The 22,013-nt window shown below is 49.9% G+C and overlaps 10 protein-coding genes across 10 annotated transcripts; 5 read left to right on the top strand and 5 right to left on the bottom strand.

Annotated features, from left to right (window-relative positions):
* Positions 1-70: 70 nt before the first annotated feature.
* Positions 71-1,868, top strand: BJX67DRAFT_344685 (Hsp90 co-chaperone CDC37). Its single transcript, XM_071028288.1, has 2 exons — positions 71-1,203; positions 1,267-1,868. The coding sequence occupies exons 1-2, from the start codon at positions 248-250 to the stop codon at positions 1,769-1,771; spliced, it is 1,461 nt and encodes a 486-aa protein (XP_070889793.1). The 5' UTR covers positions 71-247; the 3' UTR covers positions 1,772-1,868.
* BJX67DRAFT_344689 (clathrin light chain CLC1) lies at positions 1,869-3,300 on the bottom strand. The gene is made up of 4 exons (XM_071028289.1): positions 3,032-3,300; positions 2,743-2,978; positions 2,575-2,675; positions 1,869-2,473 (listed from the first exon to the last, which is right to left on the bottom strand). The coding sequence occupies exons 1-4, from the start codon at positions 3,069-3,071 to the stop codon at positions 2,122-2,124; spliced, it is 729 nt and encodes a 242-aa protein (XP_070889794.1). The 5' UTR covers positions 3,072-3,300; the 3' UTR covers positions 1,869-2,121.
* BJX67DRAFT_344692 (CTD-interacting domain-containing protein) lies at positions 3,301-5,256 on the top strand. The gene is made up of 5 exons (XM_071028290.1): positions 3,301-3,641; positions 3,703-3,794; positions 3,847-3,905; positions 3,962-4,103; positions 4,155-5,256. The coding sequence occupies exons 1-5, from the start codon at positions 3,544-3,546 to the stop codon at positions 4,997-4,999; spliced, it is 1,236 nt and encodes a 411-aa protein (XP_070889795.1). The 5' UTR covers positions 3,301-3,543; the 3' UTR covers positions 5,000-5,256.
* Positions 5,257-5,297: 41 nt separating this feature from the next.
* On the bottom strand, positions 5,298-6,652 carry BJX67DRAFT_378140 (t-SNARE syntaxin TLG2; the record flags this gene model as incomplete). The annotated part of the gene is made up of 4 exons (XM_071032285.1): positions 5,298-5,561; positions 5,620-5,963; positions 6,028-6,560; positions 6,630-6,652. The coding sequence occupies 4 exons, from the start codon at positions 6,650-6,652 to the stop codon at positions 5,298-5,300; spliced, it is 1,164 nt and encodes a 387-aa protein (XP_070889796.1).
* A 1,086-nt stretch (positions 6,653-7,738) lies between these two features.
* Positions 7,739-9,104, top strand: BJX67DRAFT_344700 (calmodulin). The gene is made up of 7 exons (XM_071028291.1): positions 7,739-7,875; positions 7,987-8,043; positions 8,123-8,138; positions 8,250-8,375; positions 8,431-8,643; positions 8,707-8,777; positions 8,851-9,104. Exons 1-6 carry the CDS (start codon positions 7,873-7,875, stop codon positions 8,739-8,741), a joined length of 450 nt encoding a protein of 149 aa, XP_070889797.1. The 5' UTR covers positions 7,739-7,872; the 3' UTR covers positions 8,742-8,777; positions 8,851-9,104.
* BJX67DRAFT_344707 (uncharacterized protein) lies at positions 9,105-10,717 on the bottom strand. Its single transcript, XM_071028292.1, has 3 exons — positions 10,633-10,717; positions 10,333-10,574; positions 9,105-10,272 (listed from the first exon to the last, which is right to left on the bottom strand). The coding sequence occupies exons 2-3, from the start codon at positions 10,344-10,346 to the stop codon at positions 9,294-9,296; spliced, it is 993 nt and encodes a 330-aa protein (XP_070889798.1). The 5' UTR covers positions 10,347-10,574; positions 10,633-10,717; the 3' UTR covers positions 9,105-9,293.
* Positions 10,718-11,662: 945 nt separating this feature from the next.
* On the top strand, positions 11,663-13,753 carry BJX67DRAFT_390524 (glycoside hydrolase family 47 protein; the record flags this gene model as incomplete). The annotated part of the gene is made up of 4 exons (XM_071034649.1): positions 11,663-12,366; positions 12,463-13,257; positions 13,316-13,573; positions 13,661-13,753. 4 exons carry the CDS (start codon positions 11,663-11,665, stop codon positions 13,695-13,697), a joined length of 1,794 nt encoding a protein of 597 aa, XP_070889799.1. The 3' UTR covers positions 13,698-13,753.
* A 2,506-nt stretch (positions 13,754-16,259) lies between these two features.
* Positions 16,260-17,768, bottom strand: BJX67DRAFT_378144 (uncharacterized protein; the record flags this gene model as incomplete). Its single annotated transcript, XM_071032286.1, has 6 exons — positions 16,260-16,842; positions 16,916-17,058; positions 17,095-17,148; positions 17,207-17,347; positions 17,400-17,504; positions 17,574-17,768. 6 exons carry the CDS (start codon positions 17,766-17,768, stop codon positions 16,260-16,262), a joined length of 1,221 nt encoding a protein of 406 aa, XP_070889800.1.
* A 259-nt stretch (positions 17,769-18,027) lies between these two features.
* BJX67DRAFT_344715 (uncharacterized protein) lies at positions 18,028-18,271 on the bottom strand (the record flags this gene model as incomplete). Its single annotated transcript, XM_071028293.1, has 1 exon — positions 18,028-18,271. A coding segment is annotated over one exon (244 nt), but the record flags the coding sequence as incomplete, so codon positions are not given.
* An 807-nt stretch (positions 18,272-19,078) lies between these two features.
* BJX67DRAFT_390526 (putative GABA permease) lies at positions 19,079-21,159 on the top strand (the record flags this gene model as incomplete). Its single annotated transcript, XM_071034650.1, has 7 exons — positions 19,079-19,246; positions 19,300-19,370; positions 19,428-19,541; positions 19,598-19,680; positions 19,729-20,130; positions 20,181-20,506; positions 20,560-21,159. 7 exons carry the CDS (start codon positions 19,079-19,081, stop codon positions 21,019-21,021), a joined length of 1,626 nt encoding a protein of 541 aa, XP_070889802.1. The 3' UTR covers positions 21,022-21,159.
* Positions 21,160-22,013: the final 854 nt, after the last annotated feature.

The raw sequence follows: 22,013 nt of genomic DNA on the forward strand, positions 1-22,013 counted from the left end.
GGTGTTACCGCCTGTCACGGGCTGCTGATGAAGCGGACCAAGAGCAGTCGAGAGCTTTCGAAGATGAGCCTCTTTATTGGCACACCCCGTCCATATCCTCGAGATCGACAGAATCGAAGAGAAGGCTGCGAAAAGTTCCCATTTGGCGCAGTTGCTTTTGCTTCGTCATTTTACCATCCCAAGTTTTTAATCCTCCTTGTTTTTTCACCCCACCTTCCACCCCTCTTTGTATAGTTCCCAATCCGAAATGGTGCTCGACTACAGCAAATGGGATGCTCTCGAGCTTTCAGATGACTCGGATATCGAGGTACACCCAAATGTCGACAAACGATCCTTCATTCGAGCCAAACAAGCCCAGATCCACCAGCAACGTGAGCAACGACGGCACGAAATCCAAACCCTAAAGTACGAGCGTGTCGTCAACGATGGATTGCTTTCGCGCATTGAGCGGCTTCTTAGTTCCTTCAAAGAGCAACAGGGCTCTTCAACAAATCCAGAGGAGGTTGTCTTTCAAACACTCATGGGCTTTGCGGTGAACCCAGCAGATGACCAGCCTCCTCCTCCGCCGGAGGGTGTCCACACACAGGAAAAGGAGCAACCGAAATACTCTCAAATGATGAGTGCATTGGTAGATCAGGTCAAGAAAGAGATCGAGGAGTCGAAGTCTGAGAGTTCATTTCAGGAATATGTTAAGGGCGTTCAAGGGCATAAGGAGAAGGTTCAAGCTCTACAAAAGGAGCTGCTCACAAGGCTAACTGAACTTGAAAAAGAGGAGGGCAGCAAAATCACCAGCGAATCTATTCACACGGGCTTTGATACCTCTCACATTTCCAAACCCAAGGGTACGACGTCAACAACGCAAAAGACAAGCTCGGTTGAACTTCTCAACCCTCTGGCGGCCGGAGCCGGAGCCCAGGAAGGCAATGATGATGATGCCGTCGATGACCCGGACAGTGTACAGGCCAGCGATCTAGCCAAAAAATTTGCAAAAATCAGCAGAAACGACTACCGGGCCCTGCACCAGTACATCTCAGACCATCCGGAAATTGTCGCGGAGAAAGAAACAGATGGCCTCCTAGTCGAGGCATTCAATAGTCAGATGGATGGGAAGGAGGATTATGCTCGTCAATGTGTCCACCATGGGCTGTTACTACAATATTGCCGCTCGCTTGGTCGGGACGGTATCTCGCTTTTCTTCAAGCGGTAGGTATCTCCAGTATTTTCTTCCTATTACGGATAGATTGCTGACTATATTATCCCTCTCAGCATCACAACACGGGAACACCAAGCAGGTACCCTATTCAGAAACGATGTCAACGAAACTTACAACAAAATCAAAACTCGTGCCGCTGAACTAGCCAAAGATAGCTCAGCATCTAACGACCCTGCGGGTGTGGAGCAGATCCAGCTGCATGCAGTTGATCCAAACACTAAGATCACAATCAACATACCCCAGAGCGAGAGCAGTGAACCAGTGGAGGTCGAAGCCCGAAAGGTTTACGAGTCCTTCTCTAAGGAGCTGCAAAAGGCCTTGGCGTCTGAATCTCTAGATGAAGTAAACAAGGTCCTGGGAAAACTGAGCGTTGAAGAGGCCGAAGATGTCGTTGAAAAGCTAGGGCAGAGTGGCATGCTGAGCCTTGAGGAAGGCATTGTCGATGCTACAACGGAAGAAGGCCGGAAAAAGCTGGAAGAGATTGCGGCCGAGGGCAAGAGGGAAAAACAAGCGGAGGAAGTCGGGGTGCCTGGTGGTGATGTAACCGAGTTGGACTAAACACACCAAATTTGCCAGCTGAATCTTGAAGATGTCCCAGGTGCTTTTCAATATTTATTACTTGCTGTATTACGAATGAATATGTGGATATAAGTATTGTCTATTTTCCTGTAAAACACATGAAAGAACACGCCAGCCCCAGCGTATTAGTATTTCCATCCGAGTCAACCATGTCCCTTGATCCACTCACCAGCTTGGCGCTTCTTGAAAAACCATTGGCCATTCTCATACGACAATCTTAGGGAATAGGATTATGGCATACATGCTAAGAAGAGTAAAGGGCGTTATTTACCTACATCGAGTGAAAGAAAGGAAACTGAAAACATCAGGACATGAGCAGAGAAGTACAATCAAACCCCACTGGCTCCGGGTGCTTTCTCATCCTTCTTAAGATCCAGCAACAGCTCCCGAAAACGCTCCTTGCCTGATCCGCTTGCGCCACCTCTGGTACCCTTTCCAGATACATCCACGAGTTTGGCAATCCGCTCCCAGCTTGTTCCTCCGGACGATGTGTTTTCGCGGTTCGCAAGGAACTGCTCCGCCTCAGCGCGAGTTTGGGCACGTAGTTTGTCTGTCTTGTTGTTATAGGACACGTAAAAATCGTCGATATCTTCCCTAGCCTTGGTTACGGTACCCTCTTTCTTTTCGTTCGAGATCTCGGCCCGCCGTGCAATGTCCGCATCCCGCTTCTCACGCCATTCTCTGAGGAACAAACGAGTGTGAGCAATCGTGGAAAAAGGGGAGATTTCTGGAAGGACTGGGGTGGCTGGGTCGTGGAGAGTGGAAGGCTTGCTAATATTTACCTGACGGGCTCGGATTCCTCTTCGGGAGCCTCATAGTTTGAGTAGCCAGCTGGAGCGAAGGGCGCTCCAGTCCCAGTGATGGTGCCGCCAGGAGCAACTTGCTGGATAAAAGTCAGATACATGACCTTACCAAGACCTCGCGCGGTTATGTCTAACTAAACTGCATACCTCATTCTGTGTTTCTATAGCTGGAAAAGCAGATTCAAAGCCCGAAACCTCGGGACCACCGCTGGCGTGCGTATCTTCCGTCCCACCCAGTAGTTCGTCGTTGTTGACATCTGCAGAAGTAGCGGCATGGTCTTGAGAAGTAGCAAATTGGTCCGCATCGTCACCGAGGAGAGCCCTCTCACGTGCTAAAAAGTCGTTCTCATCTGTGCCATTTGTCTCGATGGCTTCCGTCTGACCTGAATCCGGTATGATTAGACTAAAAAGCAACCAGGCGATGCGGGTATCTCACCCGCGGAGAAGTCCTCCAATGAAGGGAAACGGTCGGCCATGGTGAAAGCGCTCTATCCAGTCCCAACTTCACGCTCTTAGTATGGGAAGGGTCTTTGGGCAGCAGGTAGGTAAGGGAGAATTGATGAGAAGTTGATGCTTCCAGGTGGCTTTTTGGGAGTGTTAGGGAGACTGCGATGCCTGGGACCCAGGGATTCTGCCGAGAAAGCGGTGAGCGAGCTCGGACCTGGAAATGCGACAGAACAAAAGCTTCACTAAGTCTTCCAAACCGCAAAAGTGAAAGGTGGGAGAACGCTCTTGACACTGCTTCTAGATATATACTGGATAGTCTCGATATTAAGCCGGTTCCACTTCTCCTGTTGAGGTTGACAGTTGACGGCTAAGTCTGACGCTCTGTGTGCAAAAGGGTCAAAAGTATCGGGTGCAAACGGCGAACCACATAACGAAACCTTCGATTGCTGGTCACCCAGATCAGAAGACTAATTTGCTTGATCCTTGGATGGAATCGAGATTATGGCGTACACCGACGATTCAGTGAAAGCAAAATTGTCCGCTCTCAATGAGACCCAGGAGGGCGTTGTGACTGTCGCGCAATGGGTCATGTTTCACAGGTATCGTCCATCACCCTGTTTCTATTGAGAATTTTCTAACAAATGTAATACTGAGTCTTAGGCGGCATGCCGACCGAACGGCGCAGCTTTGGCTTCAGAAACTCCGTGATTCACCTGCCCCGAAACGCCTCAACCTGATCTACCTTGCAAATGGTAGGCACCACGGACGAGGCCGTCTTTGAGTTAGAACTGATAGGGGATATAGAGGTTGCGCAACAGTCACGGGCACGGCGGAAAGAAGATTTTCTCATTGCATTCTCGCCTGTCAGTCCCCGTAATATTGTACTTGGGTAAAAAGAAGACCAGCTAACACCGGTTAGATCATTGCTGAGGCCGTGGCAATCGCATACAAAGGTGCCTCAAATGATATTCAGCAAAAACTGAGACGGGTAGTTGAGGTTTGGAGACAACGGTCGATCTTCGAAATCCCGATTCAGGAGGCCGTCGAAGCTCGAGTAGATGGTAAGCTCTCTTCGTATCGTCCATTGGATACCTGCATGCTCACAGGAGCAGATATTGATAAATCGCGTTCAACCGGCAAAAAGCCGCTGCTGGGTGGCTCCCTATTTTCCAGCCCAAGTGGATCGATACCTTCCGAGCTGCAACCCTTGGTACCGCTTCAGGTCAACCTCTCCAAAACAGCTGTAGCTTCAGGAACTTCTTCTACAGCTGCTAATGCAGAGTATGAGAAGATGAACGACCCCAGTGTACCTTTACCAACTCCTCCTGTGCATGCTGCTCGGCTTAGCCAACTACTGAAATCACTCGCGAACGCGGAAAGCTCTGTATCCGAGGTGATCAAGTCGCGTCTTGCCCTTATCGATGGTCTGGAGAAAATTCTGGAGACCAATCGCACAGCCTTGTCAAAGGAACAAGCTCTCGTCCTTCAAATGCAAGACAGGAAGGCAGAGACGGAATCGAAGAAACGAGATGTAGAGGACGCAATCATGCGAGGGCTTTCTGCGGAGAATCCTCCAGCAGCCAACCTAGGAGACTTTAGCCAAGGCGGCGAAGGCGCGCCTCGCCCCGGGGTTGAAGCGCTTACTCCGCCTCCCGTTGAAGCCATTACTCCAGTCGGCTCGCCAAAGCAAGAAGCTCGCGACCTGGCTACTGATCCCCAAAAAGGGACCGAATTTTCTTTGGGATTTGAACATCCTAGTAGCGCTTCCATCCCTGGCCTCAATCAACCCGCCGAAATGATTTCAGTCGGCGAATTCGGGCAAGACAACATCAACGGATACCACCCCAAAAAGCGGAAGGTTGCTCATGAAGAAGAGGATTATGCGCAGTTTGCCAGTGGGGATCTAGATGCAGATGTTGCGGAATTACTGAACCAGGAGAGTAATCCCCAAGGCTAGCTCTTTCGGGCATGCGCATATTTTTTTCCACTGGCCGCTGGCCTTGGGTTCAACACTCACCCGATCGTCGCTACCCATTTGGCATGATGATAATCCTGTATTAAAACGAGGTCCCAAGTATTCATTGGAGGATACGGAGTTTGGACCAGGAGTATGCTGTATGTTATCTTTGATATCACCACGACCCAGAAGGCTGTTAGGACTACTTCTTCATATTCTGCTTTACCTAGGCTCGGGCAGTTCATAATGGTAATATTTGCAACGCTATCATCATGGTATCTCTAAAAAGCATAGATCGCTATCGGTACATATCGAGCTCAACCCACTTGCTCTCCACGACTCGCGTCAAAGACGAGGCCGGGCGCCTATAGGCGATTTGAAATGCTCGTGTCACCGCGCCAGCGGGTTGGTTGTCTGGCTGGGAAGGGGGAGGAAGAGGTGAAGGTTCTGAGGAAGCATGTCTCTTCGGCTTGATGAGTAGAACAATGATCATGCCTACAACTAGAAGTATTAGCAAAAGGATGACCTTGCGTTTGGTAGTTCGCCGTTGGTAGTTCGTTGCCTGCGTTTACCCAGTTAGTTGGGCCTCATGGCTCTCCATATTCGAACCAGTGACGTACAACTTTCAGCTCCTTCTGGGCAGATTGAACATCTGTGTGCATTCGCTCCACGTTGTAGTCAATCCGATCTAGCATAGTGCCTTGATCGATGACCATGGTTTGCAGTTCACGGAAGATATCTGATAATTCGATGATTCCTTTGGCGATGTCGTTAATCTCTCGCTCGCGTTGGAGAATCACAGTATCGTTCTGGCCGGTCATCCGCTGTGTTGTCTGCATCAAGGTTGTTTGCGAAAAGGATTTGTCCGCATCGGACTCCATTAAGGATGGATCGGTGTAAGGGTTTTGCACGGGAGTAGGTGAGAGATCAAACTGCGATGCCGAGTCTTCGAGTCCTCGTAATTCTGAATGGCTTGTACGTTAGCAGGCTGAAAAAAAAACTGAGCAAGGGTATTCTGGCTGGCTCACTTCTCAGGTATGTGCTTTGTTTTTTCCTGAATCGAGCGCTAGCATCCTGTACCCTCGAGGCAAGTGATATTTGGATATTCTTTGCCATTGTCTCGTCCCCGCTACTCACACCCCCTTGTTGTTTTGCCTCTTGCACCATCAATTCAATTCTTTGGACAAGCTTCTGGCTTTCATGAAAGCCACGGGTAATTTCCTGGGTGTATCGTTCGATCACACGCTCGTCTTGTTTCCGCACGTCCTCGTCGCCGAATCCGGGTAGAAGGTGCTTGTGGTGTAGCTTATCCAATTGTGCTGACTTCTGTGCGATATCCTCGAGCAAATCCGTCACCTCCTCTTGTACATCGACCCAACGAGGAGGAAGAACATCCATTTCAATAATCGCATCGCCGTCGTCATCAATGCCAGTATTTTCAGATATAAGTCGCCGGCTTTCTTCAGACTGTGAAGCTATGTCACTGAAGCCATTGGATGGTCCGACGTAGCGCGGCTTCTTTGCAGGATGATGTGTGAATGACTGGCGGTAGGATATGTACCTGTTGGCGGGCTAGAATTAGCATTGGTTGAACCATGCAAGCCCCATTAAGATAGGCTTCGGAAAATACAGATTCGTGCGATCCCGCCACATCGTGGACGATGAATGGGCGCCGGTTTCCGCGGTCTTTGCAAGTGTCCTGAGGCTGTGTTCAGCATCATTGACGGAAAGATAGGCGCAAACATGACGAGACCAACCTTGTATAATATCCCGGACCTATTTCTGAAGTACCTCGACGACCAAACAAAGGGAGAAACAAGTGTTCTTGAGAATCGGAACTGACAAACAGCGACGGAGCCAGAATAGTGGACATGAGCTCGACGGTTGATCTCATTACCCACGTGAGAGGATCCACGCTAATCCTGTCTTGGCCCAATTTCCCTGGCCTGAGGCGCCTTGCCGGGGTTCTGTCCGCGCACCGCCCGATGTGTTGAAGAGCCAAGGAACATTGATATCAGATTTGGTCCCAATCGAAACACCGATGAGTGTCGGGGTCGGGTCCCCGGTGACTCCGGGCGCTTGCTCCGCGGTGCCTGTCGATCCGTGCGTGCCATTGCGATTTGCTGCAAATATCGACGAAACAGGCCCGTTTGAACTCTCTTCTACACGAAACCTCAATGTCTAGCCCAGTAAATATCAAGGGATTATAGGACCGTACTCCGGAGTGGATTTGGGACTTCCTATATTGACCTATTGAAGAAGCTGGGGCTGCACACAAACAATCATCCTCAACTCAAAGCCGTATCTCAAGCAGGATCCGGTATCTCTCATTGGGGATAATTCACTCGAGTTATAAAGCCATTTCAAGCTATTCGCAGCAAGCACAATTTTCAAATGGCTTTCAATATGGCAATTTGTCGTATCTGTTCTCCAGGCCGTGTCATGGTGGCTCAATAACTTGCAGAAGCGTGTTAGGGTTCCTCCGATCTTCGACCCTGCCGAGAAAACGTCACATTTGGAAGGGAACCATCGGGACCACTCGAGGGGTAGAAAGACATTATTGCGCACCGCGCATCTCATGCGAGCTGCGCTGGGGATTCAGCCCTTCAGCCCATTGCGCGTGCTCGGACCGGAGAGTGGTCAAAGCGAAATCACGTTTCACGCCTAAGCGACCGCCTTACCAGGCATCCAGCTGAGTGGCCGCTGGGCTTCTTGTGGTGGTTTGAGGCAACCCGGGACCCCTATCCCTCTCTCTTCCCCCCACTACCACTCACCTCCACCCGGGTCTCCCTGCTCGTGTCATTTCTCCTCATTCCTCCTTCATCTCACTTTCAACTTCGCTTTCTGTCATATTCTCACCAACCTCTATCATCATGGTAGGCTTCTGTTCCTCCCCTCTCGTTAAACTTGCGTCGCAACGCATCCCCCACTTTGCGGGGCAGATCTACTCTTCCCTTATTCAAAGGGGCTAACGACTTCCCTTCCAGGCCGATTCCCTCACTGAAGAACAGGTTTCCGAGTATAAAGAAGCCTTCTCCCTATTTGTAAGTGGCTCTTAGATTGCTTGGGGACGGATCGTTTGTTAGAAATTACTTATTTACTTTTTTTTTTCGCGGTCAACAGGACAAGGATGGCGATGGTTAGTGTAACTCACCCAACCCACCCAGAACCATTATCGCATGCGCGCAGCCTCGATCTTCCAATTATATTTGGCCGCCTTTAATAACCCGTTATTGATGAATGCGTTCAGGCCAGATCACTACCAAGGAACTCGGCACTGTGATGCGTTCGCTTGGTCAGAACCCCTCCGAGTCCGAGCTCCAGGACATGATCAATGAGGTCGACGCCGATAATAATGGAACTATTGACTTCCCAGGTATGTCATTGTCTTATTTCTCTTGGAATAAAGCTGGTTGTTGACTTCTACACAGAGTTCCTCACAATGATGGCTAGAAAGATGAAGGACACTGACTCCGAGGAGGAAATTCGAGAGGCGTTCAAGGTTTTCGACCGTGACAATAATGGGTTTATCTCAGCTGCTGAACTGCGTCACGTCATGACTTCCATTGGCGAGAAACTCACTGATGACGAAGTCGATGAGATGATTCGTGAGGCGGATCAAGATGGCGACGGCCGGATTGACTGTACGTGAACCGTTTCCCCCCGGCCCTGTTTGGTGACGAAGACGCGATGCTAATCAATTCCAGACAACGAATTTGTGCAACTTATGATGCAAAAATAAATGCCTCCGATCCTCCGATATCTGTCATTAGCGAAGGTGTGGGCACTTCCTATAATGTCTCATCTTAGTTGTTATATCATTGAATATAACCTCCTAATCACGGATACAGCACTTGGTGATTGCCACGGCTGTCAATTCTTGATCTGTGTCCCTTCTTGATCCTCCAACCCTCTTCCAGTGTGAACCACGTAAAGCTGGCGCGGCATTTACAAGTCTGTGCGCCAAGGATGCGACCGTCGAGTCTTCCTCAAGTGCTTCTCTGGAGAATCCCCTGTTTTTACTACTCTTCTTCATCTCAAATCGCGGCATGTATCTATCTGGATTCTCTCCTCTAACATAGTCATGGAAACCAAATTGTGCTTCTATGTCAGTATGTGGGTTGTACGGGGGATATCTCCTGCACTGGTGACTTGATAACTCCCCTCGGAGATTGCGTGTAGTAGTACTGACGCTGGGTCGATTCGGATCCCCTCTCTCGCACGACTTCCGAAGTCCTAGTAGTAGGTGTAAGCTCAGGAGATGGGATAACTCGGACTGCGTTGTCAAAACTCCTCATCGGTTAAACCTAAAGATCTCCATAAACTGCCTTGCTACGTCCACCCCAGCATCCGGATCGGGATCTTCATCCATCTGCTGCCCAGTCCCTTCTTCTCTCCCTTTCTGAGCAGACTTAGACTTATTCCGCTGCTTCATCTCCCGTAAATGCGCCTTAACCTCCTTTCCCACATCAGGCACAATGATCGCCTCTCTCGCCCCTTCAACTCCCAATTCCGCCCAGAATTCCCGAATCAAGGACGCAGTAACGGCATACTCCGCGTCGATATCCGCTTCCTCGACGCCGTCGGAGAAGGCCAAATCAATGCCGGAATCTTCATCTTCGTCGTTCTTTTCGTCACGCCAGGAATAGGGGTTAGATGCCTGCCCACTTTCCTGCCTCTTTGACTGGTACAGCGCTGATAATGTAGTGACCAACGCTGGACCACGCCATTCAATTTCGACAACTGTACCTCTCACCCGCGCTACAGGTTGCGTCTGTCGCACGTCCCCGACACGAACTCGGAAATCCCCGATCTCATAAACCATCCCTCCCAGGACGGTGACTGTGTGTCTGTGGCACCAGAACGGTTGACACGCGTACACGAAATGCTGATATATCGCACCGGTTGATTGAAGAGGGACGGTAGCCATAATCATAGGCATGGCGACGCCTGTCGGTTGTGAGGACTGCGAGCTAGAGGGATTAGGCGTAGATGTACTAGCACTAGGGCCGACGTCGTTATTTGACGGTTGGGAAGCGTATATGAACCCATGGTTGGGGTAGTGGGTCAGAGAGAGAAACTGCGTTAGCTTTGGGGTACTTTGTCGCTGGGCAGCTGAGGGAGGTAGACACGAGGGCGTATCTCGCATCAACTTGTGCTCTAGCGCCCAGCGCCCGACAAGCGCTGGCTCTTTGCCAAAGGCAGAGTTCAGACGTTCCGTCACCGTGGCCAGAGAGGTGGAGGCATTCGGATTTGAAGGGATGAAGAAGACGCTATTACTCTGTTAGTCACGGCCATGAAGTACAATGGATTGTGAGTTCGTGAAAAGGTACCCTGTGAGAGGCATGATGCCTTCTTCGATATGAAAAGCAACTGTCGTAGCCAGGCTAGTGGAGATACTCCGGTTAAGATTATACCGCGAGAAGTTACCCGTCAAAACAACCGAGTAAAGGTATACAAAGCCTCTCAAAGAAAGCAAAACTTCTCTTAAAGATCGAATTCTTCGCTTGAGCTGATGCGATGTACCTAGGTAGCTCAATGTTATAATACTTCAGTTCGTTCCACTAACTTACTCCTAAGGGTTAATATGAGTAATCAGTGGAAGCGACAAAGACTTGGTTTTGGAAACCAACCTCGCAATGTTGACAAATTAAATTCAAAAACCTGTCAGTGAAAAAAGTAGTATGGTCGAGTACCCCTATGTTGGATGTTGAACGGCGCGGGAATCACTTGGTTGGAAAGCAGCGTTGTTGGTGTTCATATTGCAGCCTGAACTATGAGGCAGAAGTCAATGTCACGTAGAATGCAAACAAGACAAACATTTTACAGATGTGAGGGTTTGGCTTGTTTCTCGTTTCCCCCCGTTAGGTTCGATATCCGGCCGCCCTCCCTATTGTTCAAGATATCTTGGCCCCATCAGTGCCTGCATACTTTCCTGGGAAAGCTGGACTTTCCCCTTTGATCCCATGGTTCAATTTCAGTGCTTGGGTCTCAGGAGACTCTTGATTTTGACGGAATCGCCAAGACGCGGGCTGGGACTGACTGGGTCAAGAATAGCAGCTCTTCCCCACAACACCCAGACTAACACGCCACCGGCCCGCTGGAACTTTGTTTGTGGCCACCGATTCAGGGACCAGAGCTTACGCAATGGTGGGAGATCCGTTCAATGATAAATACCACATGCATTCTTGACCCCTGCACCCGAGGGATTCTATCTTCCACAGCTGGCGAGACTCGGCCATCAAGCCACACTGAGCTTCAAGGCAGGCACAGCTTCGCTCTCCATGCCACCAAATATGGTCTGGATTCTTGAGGAATCCGAGAGTCATTTTCTTCTCAAACAGCTCGAGAGGGTGGAATTGATGACGATCATCTGGCCATGTCACTGACCATCGATCCCCTTGAACCAAGATCGCCGTGTTTCTCCACGCCCCTTGCGAGGGCTTCCGGCCCCCCCCAGCTCGAGAATTCACCCCCTGCACACCATCTCTCTCAGTGCCGGATGGATTGAAGCAACCAGCATCAGCATGTTGCATCTACGCTCGTTCCTGTTGACTAATTGACACTTCCCAAGCTATCCCCTCTTTCAGCTCCCGCTTCTGGATCTCTCGTTTGTCTTTGGTTTCCTTCTCTACCTACTTTTTTCAACCGGGTTCAAGCAACATGCTTTTGGTAAGAAAAAACTATGTGTTGCCCACCTTGGTTCTTATTCTCACCACGTACTTCCTTTTCTCGACCCTGCCGCCAGGCGGGGAGGTGCCTTATGTCACAAAAAGTTCTGAACCCAACAAAGCAGAGTCCACAAAAGACGACAATCGCATACATTGGTCCAAACATCCAGAGCAGCATCCAATCGTGGATTATATTTCTCTCCCAACTTCCTCTCCATCTCCAATCCCTCAGATCCAGTACGGGTTTTCTCCCGAATCATGGTTGGATAGCTTGTGGCGGAAGAAGAAGCGGAACGCGGTGAAGGAGGCATTCAAACATGCTTGGATGGGTTATAAGGACAATGCCTGGCTGCGAGATGAACTGTCACCATTGAGTGGGGGATACAGGACTTCATTTGCTGGATGGGCAGCCACCCTGGTCGATTCCCTCGACTCGCTCCTCATCATGGGTCTTTTGGACGAGTTTGAGGAAGCATTACGTGCCGTTGAGCGTATTGACTTTTCGACCACCGAATCAATACAGATAAATGTTTTTGAGACCAACATCAGGTATCTTGGAGGGCTCCTTGGCGCCCACGATCTTACGGATGGAAAATATCCAGTCCTTTTGAAAAAGGCGACTGAAATCGCCGAATTTCTATATGGCTCTTTTGATACCAGCAATAGAATGCCACAATCACGGTGGGAATGGACCAGGTGAGGGGACGAAAGCCTATCAGCCTCCGCTGACGTTACGAGTTGTATCTCCCGGAGGGGAATTGAGGCTAGGAGACCAGTGCTGACCATCATTAGATCCGCAGCAGGGTTGAGCATCCAGCCCAGTGGGAACACCATCCTTGCGGAACTGGGTTCCCTTAATTTAGAATTCACACGAATGTCTCAACTGACCGGGGATCCAAAGTATTTCGACGCGATCCAACGAATTTCCGACAACCTAGAAACGGCCCAGAAACAGACCCAAGTACCTGGCCTGTGGCCGATGTTAGTTGACGCTCAGAGCCTGAGGTTCGTTGACACTCGGTTTACTATTGGTGGAATGGCAGACTCAACTTATGAATACCTCCCGAAAGAGCATATGCTCCTGCAGGCCCGGACCCCACAATATCAGCGAATGTACGAGTTGGCGATCACACCAATAAAGGAGCGCTTACTATTTCGCCCAATGACAAAGGACGGCGATGATATTTTGTTCTCAGGAAATATCAACGTTGCGTCAAGGTCCAGCCAGAAAAAGATAGAGCCGCAAGCCGAACATTTAAAGTGTTTCCTTGGAGGTACAGTCGGTATTGGGGCCAAAGTGTTCAATCGACCTGAAGAGCTGTCAGTTGCTCGGAAGCTGACCGATGGCTGCATTTGGGCGTATGATATCATGCCAACGGGAATCATGCCAGAAACCCTGTATCTCAGTCCCTGCGAAGATATGAGTGATTGTCAATGGGACGAACAAAAGTGGCATCGGGATATTCGAAACCGTTCCCCCAAGCATTCCAACATCGCAGAAACCGATGCGGCGGCCAAGGCCCTTATTGAGAAATTCAAACTTCCTCCTGGTGTTACCGAGATTTCAGACCCACGCTACATGTTGAGGTAGGTCGCCGCCAGTGGCTAACCAATTAAGGCATGGTCTAACTTGTCCGCAACCCAGGCCCGAGGCCATCGAGTCCGTTTTCATTATGTACCGGATTACAGGGGACAAGAAGTACCAAGACGCTGCCTGGCGCATGTTCAAGAATATCGAAAAGACCACCCGAACCAAGTATGCGCATGCAGCAATCAACGACGTGCGGAAAACCAAGCCGGCACAGATAGATTACATGGAGAGCTTCTGGTTGGCAGAAACGCTGAAGTACTTCTACCTTATTTTCTCTGAGCCAGATCTCATCAGTCTGGACGAATACGTGCTGTATGCTCTGCCCGTCATATGACCATTTAACCTTGAGCTTTCCTTTGAGATTGCCAATTTGCGAGATAAGCTAACCGTCATACCTAGGAATACTGAGGCACATCCATTCAAGCGCCCGTCGTGATAGATACTAAAGACATTCCACTAATTCCCATAAAGGTTCGCCGTTCCGTCAAGGTGTTCTGTACGGATTATTGGGTTCGATTTCTATTTTCTGGGACACTTCACCATAAATGTTAAAGAGCTATTGAGCTGGTCTTTCTTAGCCTTAACGCGTCACCCAATAGCAGTCCTTCTCCACAGTTGAAGTAAATGGAGCCCTCCTTAATCCCCGCCATATCCATGGATATGGCTATTTCCTGCCAGGTACAACCGAAGGCGCTCTGGAAGAGGCACGTGAGCGAGCTCGTCTGTCGACTGTCATCGATATCGGTGACGGAGTAATTCAATCTTCCAACTCCATGAGGATCGGCCAGCGTCATTGCTCCGCCACCACCTCCTAATATCACTTATACTGCTTCAATCGTTCCTTCATTTCAATTCACTCATTCAATTGCACTTTCCTCATAGGGGATATCATGAAGGTCTATCGCTCGCCTTCTCGCAGGTATAAATATCTAGATAGACCCCCTAGTTAGCAACCTAAATTCTTCTTCCACTTTCGTCCCGATGATTGCTTGCTTACCTCGGGGCGCTTGGTAATTCTGAATCTCACCGTAGCTCGCACCTCCGTGGCTCATATCGACCAAGCGGTCGAGAAGGTTCAGTTGACACAGGGTTCTCAGTAGGTTGAGATGCTGTAACGTCACGAGATGTAGGAATTCAGTGACCGCTTCATTGAGGCAGGAACTGCCCAGATCCCAGTCTGCAGGATATCCGCTAATCCAGCCACCCCAGTCAATCCAGCCTCTACTTTCTCTCGAGTCCTGAACCCGGAACCCAAACATCCCAACCTGACTCTCGCTCTCCTCAGTCAAATCTCATACACTCCCATCTGAATCTCACCTGTGCTTTTTTCCCTTCATCTCCGTCTAAAAAATGAGCCATCCAATCACCCGGTCCGTTCACTCCTTACACCACGAGAAGTCTTTTCGTGAAGCCGTTCAGGCTATCGAGCTGGGGGTTCAAAAGGCTCTCCCGTCCACAAAAGGCCATATTTCGTCCACGTTCTTACTATCCGCTGGGAGAATGATGATCTAGGCTGCTATGATATTGAACAGGTGCTGGTGAAGATGTTTCGCAGCAAGTTTAGCTACCACACGGATTCAGTCCTCCTTCCTTCATCAAGTCAAGATGCATACGACACAGTCAAGAACAAGATCGAGAGCCTTATTGACAAGCACGACTCCGCAAATAGTCTCTTCATATTTGCTTACGAAGGTCGTTCGTCAGGACCAGAAGGGGTAGGCCCTCTAGGACTTACTCTGTTGTAAGCAACACCTTTTCACAAAAAAGCAGCGCAATAGGCTAACATAAATAGTGGTTCATCTTCAAACTCCCCCATACTGCCATGGGCTTTTGTGGAAGCTCTTTTGTTTCCAATTTGACACGCAGATACACTGGCTATCCTTGACTCCTCTTTCCCGACTGCGGCAGCTATGGGCACAAGCTGCCAAGCTGCCACGAGTACCTCGCAGCAGCCGCCATGGAGTCGCAAGCGACCAACATCAACGAGAAATGCTTCACGCATCGACTAATTGATGTGCTTCAAAACCTGGATCACCAAGCCGTTGCCAACATCCCAACGGAGATGGCATCCTGTCAGCCAGAATAGCTCTTCACTAGGAAGGGTTGACCCTTTTTAGTGGAGCGGCGATTCCCACACATCCTTGGGGAAGACAAGCGCGACACTCTCAGATGGTAAAGTTCTAGTCACAGCCCTACTCGAGGGAAAAACTTCAGTATCACAAGTCGAGGAGTGGAAACGTTGACTATCTTCTAGGATCCCAGAAGACGTTGCGGATATTCGTCTGGAAGCCGTATTCGAATCCAACTCGAGCCTTTGCCTGGTAACGATGCTTGTTGCGGTTTGGAATATGTTGCAACGATATGAAGACTACAGTTTTGTCGTGTATGTTGAGTCACACAACGTATTGCTAGACACAGCCACCATCTCGGATGTTTTGTCCAGCTGCCCGGGAGATGTACGGCAACTACCTCACAGAGAGAAGTAAATGCTGTTGTTTTCGCTAAAAAGCAGAGGTGGCCATGCCATATAGCTCTTTATTCTCAGCATTCCCGAACCCTCTCCCCTCTCTGCCCTCTTTGCTCTCTTCCGTCTGATTAAGTACCTGAAGGGAACTGCCATGCATGATTGTTGCGGTGCTGTCGGATATCTGTGATGTTTTCGCAGTACAGAGTACTGTCACAGTAGGAATAGGTTTGAAATTTGCTTGGTAAAATTTGCAAACATTCTAAGGCTGCACCTGTTATGTACTAGAAAGTTTCCTGGTGAATAAAAGTTATAAGGAGCTGCTGTATAGTTTATATAGTAAGAATTTGTTTGTGCTGTGCTATTTTAGATATGTTCTTTGTTCAAAGAGTCTATTTGTATTGAGACTTAAAGAAGTTTCGTCCTGGGTTACTTAGAACTACCAGACTGCTCAGAAGGATTATTCATAGATGGCGCTTTACTCGTGAATGTATTGGAGAAGACGGGACTACGACGGGAGGCCGTGTTGGCAAATCAAAGCCGCTGCCCGGGCGTCTCAAGGTACTGATTCCAGCGCTCTGACTCGTTACCCGTCTGCAAATTCGCGCCCGCCCGCGACTCTCCCCCATCATACTCCACGGTATACTGCACGTCCTTGCGAATAACCATCTTCGCGCTCCCCTCACATCCCGCATTCCTTCCTCCCCTTCCCTGATCCACCAACTCAATCTCCTCACCCGCCAAATGTGCCCTCACCCGCGCATCCTGCGCCTTTACTCCCTTCGTAGCGCCAAAATTAGTCCGCGAGAACCCGAGCGCCACGGCCTGACTTGCTGTACCCCGGTTCAGAGAGCGAGACCCCGAGTTGGACTTCGAGCCGGAGGACTTCCGCTTCGATGCATCACGGCTACTCTCTAGAGTTGAGTCGCCAGCTGTACCGTAGTTGGTGCTCACGGCAGCCATGAACGGACGGAGGCAGAAGACGCTACATGCGACAAGGGCATAGTTGAGCTCAACCTGGGCCCAGATGATGGACGGTACTGCGTCGAGGGGTGGGTCGGGAGAGCCAATGTTTTTCCGGAGGTGATAGATGTGGAGGATAGCGAATATTATCATTCTTGGGGTGGCTGTTAGTGCGATTTGCAAGTCCCTGCGCAGTGGGAAAGGCAGATTGTGGGGTGAGTACTCACGGGAGTCGAAAGACGAATGCAAAAGCAATAGTAAACTTGCGTTTTAGAGGCATGAATAAGCCCGCAAGCAGGAGGACGGCGAGTACGAAGAGGATAAGTTCAGTTGCGATGTCGAGAGCGACAATGAATTGCCATTTTGCTAGCTGGAGCTTATCAGCACTTCCTTCTCGCCAACGCACCTTGGGGATAACACTAGGGGTACAGTACAAGATTCTCACATCGCCCTCCGGCCCCTTCCCAGGGTCGGTTAAAGCCACAATTGATTGATAAGATGAAAATTGCAGGTATTACCCAGCAGGTGCACAAGATCAGGGTACCCCAGGACGCTCGATTATGCAGTTTTTGAGGTGTCAGGCGAATGTAGATTCCTGTAACGCAGCATTTGGTGGTATAGAGCGTGATGAGGTAGATGATGTCGCTGACTATGAGTAGCTGAAAGCTGGTGTTAGTTCGGGAACGTAGCCCCTGGTGAGGACAGGCGCACAATCTGGCTGTTGTCCACCTGTCTGTCGGTGAGTAAATCGATTGATGTGCCCAATCCTTCTGAACAGGCACCGAACAGTAACGATGCTTGGATCACCGCAAATATCTGGAAAACTCGACATCAGTATTCCTTCTTCCCCTTTGTCTTGAATCGTTTGGGCTTGGTTAAGCATACAGTCGCTCCGAGGAGAACAAAGTCGTCGTTCGCAAACGGTGGATTCAAAGCGAGTCGCACATAGACTCGGATCAGGAAGCTGACCAGCGAGACAACCAGGCCCAAAGCAACTGCAATAATGACCCAGGCGCCATGATGGAGCTCATCAACCACCTGAAAAGGCGGCGATTGTCCTGAGGGGACGTACGGCCCCATGACAGCGGACGAAGAGAGAAGGCATCAACGCGGCGTCGCACCCAGGTTATCTTTATTCCATGTTTGCCGGCATTCTTGCAGGGCGAAAACAAGGTCAATCCATTCTGTATTGTTCCATGCTGATGTTTTCTTCTTTGAGCTTTGTTCCAGCCAGGAGAGGCGCCGAGTCGGGCGAGGGTGTGACCAAGGCCGCAGATCGGTCAGCGCCAGGAAACATGATTATCATTGATTGACGCTCGTGCACCTTCGAAGGATAAGGTTTCAACCTTCAAGATTCCTTGCAAACAAGAAAAAACAAAGTTCATCACCCTCAGGACGGAACGGCAATTCATGCCTTCGCCTCCCATCATCGGCCGATCATCCACCATGAACGGCCAGACCTCTGCCTCTCTGGGCGAACACCTTGGAAATCCCCAAGACTGCAGTGAGTCCAATCTCGACCACACCGTGACCAGAATGAGACACGTCCTCGACTGTGTCCTCTTGGCACGTCGAGAATGCATTCCGGTTTCCGACGGCGAGCGTCAGCTCTTTGTGAGCGAATCTGGGTCCAGGCCAAGGCGCTGGCCTACATATCAACGAGCTGAGTTGGCCATTATCGGCGAAAAAATGACAAAAAACGATTTCATCGCTGTCTTGTGAGATTATGACGGGCAACACGGAAATGGCATCTTGCGCAGAATCAGAACATCGCCTCGGATTTCCAGGCGCTGGGTTCGGGTTACACAGCATGCTCCGTCGAGGACCAAAAAACAAGTCAGTCACCATTCCGGTTCTGGCCAGCGTGGGGGACAATAGTGTCATTTTGAGCTCCGCAAACCAAAAGAAAAAGTGCAGCGCATGATGTTGAGGTGCTGACTGCGACTGGTGCGACGGCGCAGCTTTCTTTCCCAGGGCAAGCCAAGCAGAGAAAAGAAAGTAAACGAAAACCCAGCCTCTCATCATTAGCAATACCCACCATCCCAGAGCGGAGTTGACTCTTCAAGGAGCTCGTGTGGGCAGGGACCCCCTTGTCATTGATGAAGCTGACTTTCCCAAAGGCTGCATTCACACATGGCCTCTCCTCCTTTCTTCTCCATGTTCAACACGCATTGAAAGCTCCTGTGTGCTGACGGCATTGATGCCAACGGTCTTGCTCTTCGATTGCGGCTAGAGTCAGTCGGTTCCTGCTGACCACGAATAACCGCCATAAATTGATTCCTCTTGGGCTCCTGAGGTGCTGGCCCTCCTGTAGCCTACTTAGGTTCTCGGTAGCTGGCGAACTACGCCGTTCAAGTATCTCCGGCAGAGATAGCCTCCTCTCTCTGAACATGGTCCCCAGTGAGCCAAGCGCTGGTACGAAAAATGCTGGCGATATTATTGTTGACTATGCAGGGCGTGGTGGGCGTTCCCCCATGGGGTTTGTCGCTCCCGAGTACATGGGTACAGTGGCGGATCAGTATGACATGAGCTCGATGGGGCGAGTCCAAGTTCTGCGCGTGAGTTTATACCTGAGAATCCTATGTCTGCAAATAATGACTCTGAAAACAAGAGGAATTTCAGATTCATATCAATCCTTGGTTTCGCTTGCACTCTGATTTGTACCTGGGAAGTTATCTTAACGTATGTATTCATCGCCTTGTGGCACGAATAATTCAACTAACCCACTATGGTCAACAGCCTGCTATCCAGTGCGCTCACTGATGGAGGCTCTGCGGGCTTGATATGGGGTTTTATCATTGTCACTGCCGGGTTTTCTCTCGTCTTTGCCAGCATAGCTGAGATAGCTTCCATGTAAGCCCGTCGTGTTTACTCTTTACTCACCCACGCACGTTCCTAAGTAGTGCTAGGTCCCCGACAGCAGGGGGACAGTATCATTGGGTGTCCGAATTTGCTCCTCGCTATTGCCAAAAGTTCTTAAGCTACATCACCGGTACAGTCTCCGTCTGCCCCGTACGAGCAATTTCGCTAATACTGATAGGATGGCTTACGGCAATTGGATGGCAGTGTGCCATTGTGTCCATTGCCATGCTTGCTGGTACGATCATACAAGGTCTAATTGTGCTCAACGATTCTGGGTATACATTTGAGCGATGGCACGGAACTCTTCTTGTTGTTGCTATTGCCACTTTCTCGATCTTATTCAACACCTTTCTGGCCAAGAACCTCCCAATGGTGGAGGCCCTGATTCTTATCGTTCATGTTGTTGGGCTCTTTGCTATCATTATCCCGCTCTGGGTTCTTGCTCCTCGAAACAATGCAAGAGCTGTCTTCACCGAATTCAACAACGGCGGTGGGTGGAATAGTGCTGGCACCGCAACTCTGGTAGGATTTTCGACTACGATTACTGCTATGATAGGATACGACTGTTCCGTTCATATGTGTTAGTTCCCTATACATCCTCTATGTACGTTGTCTAACACCTACGACTAGGTGAGGAGATTAAAGACGCCTCCCGAACTCTTCCCAAGGCCATGATGTCTGCAGTAGTTGTCAATGCGGTCCTGGGGTTCATCATGATCATTACGATCTGTTTTACTCTTGGCGACGTCGACAATATCCTTCAAAGCCCAACTGGTTTTCCATTCATCCAGATTTTCTACAACACCACACAGAGCTACGCGGCTACGAATACTATGACAGCCATTCTCGTCATAACATTAACGGCGAGCACTATTACGGAAGTAGCAACAGCATCCCGCCAGCTGTGGTCCTTTGCACGAGACAAGGGACTTCCATTCTCGTCATTCTTCGTTTACGTAGGCCGTCCCCCCAATCTTGACCGTTGACCACACTAACGCTCAACCATCAGGTAACTCCGGGGTGGAACATCCCTCTGAACTCCGTCATGGTCTCCCTCGTAGTGACGATACTCCTCTCCCTGATCAATATTGGCTCATACGTTGCCTTGACAGCCATCGTATCCTTGACCATCACCTCGCTGATGTCGGCCTACATCTTGTCGATCGGATGTATCCTCTTGAAGCGCCTCCGACAAGAGCCACTTCCACCACGGCGCTGGTCACTCGGTCGCATGGGATTGCTCATCAACATTGCCTCTATGGTGTTTCTCCTTCCAGTATTCGTGTTTGCATTTTTCCCACTAACTTCGACCGTTGACGAGCAAACTATGAACTGGAGTGTGGTAATGTACGTAGGGCTGATTACGCTGGTGTCGGCGTATTATATGATATGGGGACAGCACCATTTCGTTGCGCCTGTAGCACTGGTGAAGAGGGACGGACTTCCACTTGCTAGCGGTGCTCGTCTCTAACTCGATAATTGGAGCGTATCTATATGCTGTGCGCTAGGGCTGTACGGTTTGGCGAGTTCTTCGGCTGAGGTCATTCAATAGAAGTTGGGATTAGTCGTCCGTCGAAGGAGGTGCATCAATCCAAAATCATGACGCATCTCCAAAAATTTCAAGACACGCCGTTATTTTCGGGAGTCTTTCGAGGAGAATGACTCGAGATCACTCGGTGTTCTGCAGAGAACGCATCCAGGTGAAGTTGAAGACTTCGGGCGTTCGGTCACCTCGGAGGCCTCCGAATGGATGATGTTTCCGCCGACAACATCAGCAACAACTTGAAAGATCAGATAAGGATGTGGGGCCAGACGAGTTACGCGACCCCATCCTACGAAGCATGCGCAGGTGAACAGGTCAGAGCTCCGTCAGCGGAGGCACTTACCCCGACGGCCCTTTGGATGTGTTTTTTAAACGGTTTGTGGAGATACAGCTTCGACCAGTAGTATGACTGCCAATTTCGGTTTGGGGTCGCCGTCCGGTTGAGAACTTGGAGACCTCGGGAGACACGGTCTCTCTCCGCATGGAGAAACGACGACCAAAAGGACCTCACACTCACGTAATTGTCTGACGCTCTCGCGCAATATTTTCGTTGGCCTCTATTAGTTGATGGCAATCTGCATCGTCCAGATGACACGGAGCAATAGATACCATGACTAACTGTGCTTTTGGTTTGCCTTTGCTTGGTATCTGATTGACATGGATGAAGCCCACGGCTCGGGTCCGATGTCGGACGCCTCACATCACTCGTCCTCCTCAACCAGGACTCTAATCACAACCTTGCAAGGGGGAAGTGCAATATGCATGAGTGTGCTTCTTGTGCTTCTTTGATTAAATACCTAATGGCTGGGGGACAGAGCTTGTGTATAGGGAAACTATGGAAACAATCAACCAGGAAACAAGGATGTCACCGAAAAATACAGAGGTGCGTATTATATACATAAAGTACTGAAGAAAGTTAT

This window comes from Aspergillus lucknowensis (assembly GCF_044049455.1).
Source record: "Aspergillus lucknowensis strain CBS 449.75 chromosome Unknown BJX67scaffold_5, whole genome shotgun sequence".
Lineage (NCBI taxonomy): Eukaryota > Fungi > Ascomycota > Eurotiomycetes > Eurotiales > Aspergillaceae > Aspergillus > Aspergillus lucknowensis.